Here is a 4134-nt window from a genome sequence, read left to right on the forward strand (position 1 = left end):
CTCCTGCATGTCAGAAATGATCAGCTAGAGGGTAAAAACAAAGCCATCTGTGTTTATTATAAAAAAAAAGAACCAATTGCCCACTTGGCGGAGTTTATTCCCCACTTAAGCCAGTAATAGTATGCTTTATTATGCAATTACTTTTATTAATCATTTACTCAATTTTAGTCCCTGATTAGTTTATCATTAATTTTTTTCATTTGTCAGGACAAAATAGTATCTATGCAAAATCAGTACTGAGGATAAATCCTCCTCCCACCATGTGTCACTATTACTCATGAATGATTTTGGGTTCAGTACTTGTACTATTTCTAGACCAAATTTAGTGCTAGGAGGTGATTTGATCGGAATCATGTTCATGCACCAATTTTTTCCCCAATTAATGGTGCCCACTTTGTAGAAACTGGATGCTACTCAAGGAGGTCTCCCAAATTATGTGTCAATCCACAGTTGATGTAACAGAATAAATAATAGAATACTAGAAATACTAGAACCTATGGCTTCTAGATAAGAGTGCTGTACTTTATTCACTGAGCTACCCAGCTCCATTGCATGACAAAATAGACTAAGACTCCAATTTCTTGCTGGAGCAACTTTTTTCATTATAATATTTTTATTACTTTTTCCTTAAAAAATATTATAATTTTATTTAGTATTCAGAAATTGTCATGTGGTTGCACAAAGTAAAATCTTCCGGTGCAAGAGAAAATCATAGAGAATGATTTCTTTTTGAATGAGATTCTCATATTTGTTTTAGGGTAAATATAATCATCGTTAACAAACCTAGCGCTCCCTCTGAGATCATACAAATCTTCCCCACTCCACTGCAACCCACATTTCAAAAGTGCAATAGTATATAATAGATAAAGAGGCAGCCCCTAATACTGCTGTATTCTACTCTGTCTTTCTCTATCTATAAAATGCATTTAAAAGGAGTAGAGTGGACCTGGTCTTAGTGGGTCGTGGGTCTCATGCCTTAGATTTCTTTATAATGTTATATGAAAAGCTGTTTGAAAGCAGGATTTATTTTTAGTATGGTTTGTATTGGTATTGGTTTCATTGGGTAAAGGATTGATGATGAGACTACTGTGTATGTAGTTATTTGGTAATGTTGAATTTTTATAGTACAAGTGTTCAGGAAAGTAAAGCAATCAACTCTATTAGACTTTTATGCTACTTTTTAATCTAATTTTGTGATTGTAATACTTAAGTTATTGAAAATGATTCAGCACACTGCTTTCAAATATCAACCAATCATTAATATCAGAAGTTATATAGATTTGCATTGCTTTTCAATATGGAGCTTATTGTACCGTGATGATGACATTTTTTTTTTTCAGACTAAAGGAGCTGGTTTAGCTGATACCAGGGAAAATTGCTGGAAATTTTTTATTGATAGAGTTAGAAGAAATTTAAAAGTAATACTATGTTTCTCTCCTGTTGGTTCTACATTACGAGTGAGAGCAAGAAAGTTTCCAGCTTTGGTCAATTGTACCACTATTGATTGGTTCATGGAGTGGCCAAAAGAGGCACTTGAAAGTGTTTCTGCCCGTTTCTTAGCTGAAGTGGAAGTGTTATCGGTACTTAATATTTCACATGTTTAAATAATGGTTATATATTTTTTAATAGAATGATATGTATCTTTTTGGAAAGTTCACAAACATAGTTATAGAGAGTTATAAAAATTGATTTATATATCAATTTTTATAACTCTCTCTTTGTATCTGATATAATAAAATTATGATCTATAATATTTATAAAATACCTTTGTATTGGTGTTGGATTGGACTGTATTAGACACTGGACTTAAATTTTTAAATTATGAGTAAAAATAATTCAAAAAAATAAAAAAATGTAAAGGAATCATAAAGTTTTATATGATGAATTTAGTCTTTTAAAAATACTAAATAGGATTTAAGATCTAACAAAAAGAAAATGGATCTCAAATATGTTCTTTAATTAAATTTTTGTTAAAACAAAATGTGAATTAATCATAAACATACCTTTCAGACTGAGAAGTACTGGAAATTGACAGTTAAAAACACGTTACATTTGAAAATAACTTTAAAGTAAACAGTATTAGAAAATTAAAGAAAATATTATGTAATATCATCATTTAATGTTTGTTTATTTTAACATTTTTTAAATTTTCTAATACTGTTTACGTTTACTTTAAAATTATTTTCAAATGTAACATACTTTTAACTGTCAATCCCACTACTTCTCTACAACTTCCTATCAACCGTTCACTTTAGTACAGACCTCTAGTCTGAGAGGTATGTTTCTTATCTTGTTCATTATCTTACTTTATTCTTGATTTTACTCTCATTACCCCTTTTTTCATCTTTTAGTTTGTACTGTATTTTATATTTCTTCTTTTTTTACCTTTTGTTATTTCCGTTTTCATTAATTGTCTAGAACCTTTTATTGTTCTTATTTAATTTTATGTTACACTGTACATATTTTTAATTTTTTGTTTATTTATGTTTACATCATTTAAGTGTTTGTATTTTCTTTTTAGCTGTGCACATGTGGCGTAACAGTGGCTCATAATCATCTTAATCATTTTATACCCTTTACCGCTTGCGTAGTTTGGGTTTTTTTATTTTTTCATTTTGCTACTTTTTGGCTTTCCTAATTTCCTCTACAAGTTTGCACTCCTTCCTGTTCCTGCCATGGACATTCCATTTAGCCAGTCGTAAAAACCGTTTTCCACGCTTTGTCAAGTTCTGTAAAAAAATCCAGCTTTTTTCATTCCGTTTTCTGTGATAATTGGGCTTAAGGTGAATAGGGTATCAGCCCTCGAGCCATACTCCCTTGAGTCAGGTGGAGGGATTGCCTCCTCATAGCTTCCTGACGAGCTTCCCCATCCAGGGTGGCTACCCAGGTGATCCTAGGGTGTGTACTGTCATTGACCTTGGTCTGTAATGTATAATTATAATAACATTTACTATACCACAGATATGGTTGAAAAAAAAAAGTAGGATTTTAAGTTCTAAAATTAGAATATCCTGTTTTTAATAAATACCTCATCTGAATATTTAATTATCACTTATTTTCTATTTTATTGGTGTATATTGCAGAAAAAACTTGTTAAACCACTGTCATTCTTAATGGCGTTCATGCATACAACTGTGAATAGTATGTCACAACAATATTTGCTTAATGAACGACGATATAATTATACTACTCCTAAATCCTTCCTTGAGCTGATAAGCCTTTACTCAAAGCTTCTTACTGGAAAGAATAAAGAAATTAATGATAAAATTGGCAGGCTTCAGAATGGTTTGCAGAAATTAGTCAGCTGTTCTGAACAGGTAAGATGCATTATTCATTACATGACAGAGTTGTTTGATAAGATCATAAATTTGATAGAATTAAAATAAATTTTAGTATTTAAATATCCATGTACATTTAAAAATTTGTTCACCTTATGTTAATACTTCCTTGCTCCTTCGGAAATATTCTTTGTTTCTATATTATATTATATTATATTAAAGTTATGTTTACATTGTAGGTAGCTGTACTAAAGAAACAGCTCGCAGTTCAGGATAAGGTTGTACAGCAGAAAAATGCTGCAGCTACTCTCTTGATCGATGAAGTTGCTGTAGAAAAAGATAAAGTTCAAAAAGAACAAGCTATTGGTAAATCTATATTTTTTTCATGTTTTATTTTTCCAAGAAGTAGAAGTAAAATAATAATTGTTATTATGACATTCTGTTCTGTTTCCTATCAATTTATGTTTCATATTTATTTTTATCCTTTTTTAGCTACTGAGGAAGCAAGAAAGGTTCGTATAATTGAAGAAGACGTTACAATAAAGCAGAAGGTTTGTGAAGAAGACTTAGCCAAAGCAGAGCCAGCATTGGCTGCTGCTAAAGAAGCCCTAAATACTCTTAACAAGGTTAGTTAATTGTTTTGTTTTTTAACTTTATCCATTAACCCCTTAACTTGTAAGCTCAAGTTAATTTGTGCACACTAAACAAGCGAAATTGTGCACACATGAGATGATTCGAGCAGTGTGGTATTTTATGCTGGTATATTTTTTCCACACTTGAATATAATTGAGAACTGAAAATACCAATCTGATAATAATAAAATAAATAACAATGATTAATTTCTCTTAAATAATCC

The 4134-nt window shown here is 30.7% G+C and overlaps 1 protein-coding gene across 1 annotated transcript; it reads left to right on the forward strand.

Moving 5' to 3' along the window:
- Window positions 1-1340: 1340 nt before the first annotated feature.
- Window positions 1341-3904, forward strand: LOC136796673 (dynein beta chain, ciliary-like; the record flags this gene model as incomplete). The annotated part of the gene is made up of 4 exons (XM_067051005.1): window positions 1341-1580; window positions 3084-3317; window positions 3518-3644; window positions 3771-3904. Coding segments are annotated over 4 exons (735 nt in total), but the record flags the coding sequence as incomplete, so codon positions are not given.
- Window positions 3905-4134: the final 230 nt, after the last annotated feature.

This window comes from Halyomorpha halys, unplaced genomic scaffold (genome assembly GCF_000696795.3).
Source record: "Halyomorpha halys isolate HHAL.00 unplaced genomic scaffold, Hhal_1.1 Scaffold8258.1, whole genome shotgun sequence".
In the NCBI taxonomy this organism is placed as follows: Eukaryota; Metazoa; Arthropoda; class Insecta; order Hemiptera; family Pentatomidae; genus Halyomorpha; species Halyomorpha halys.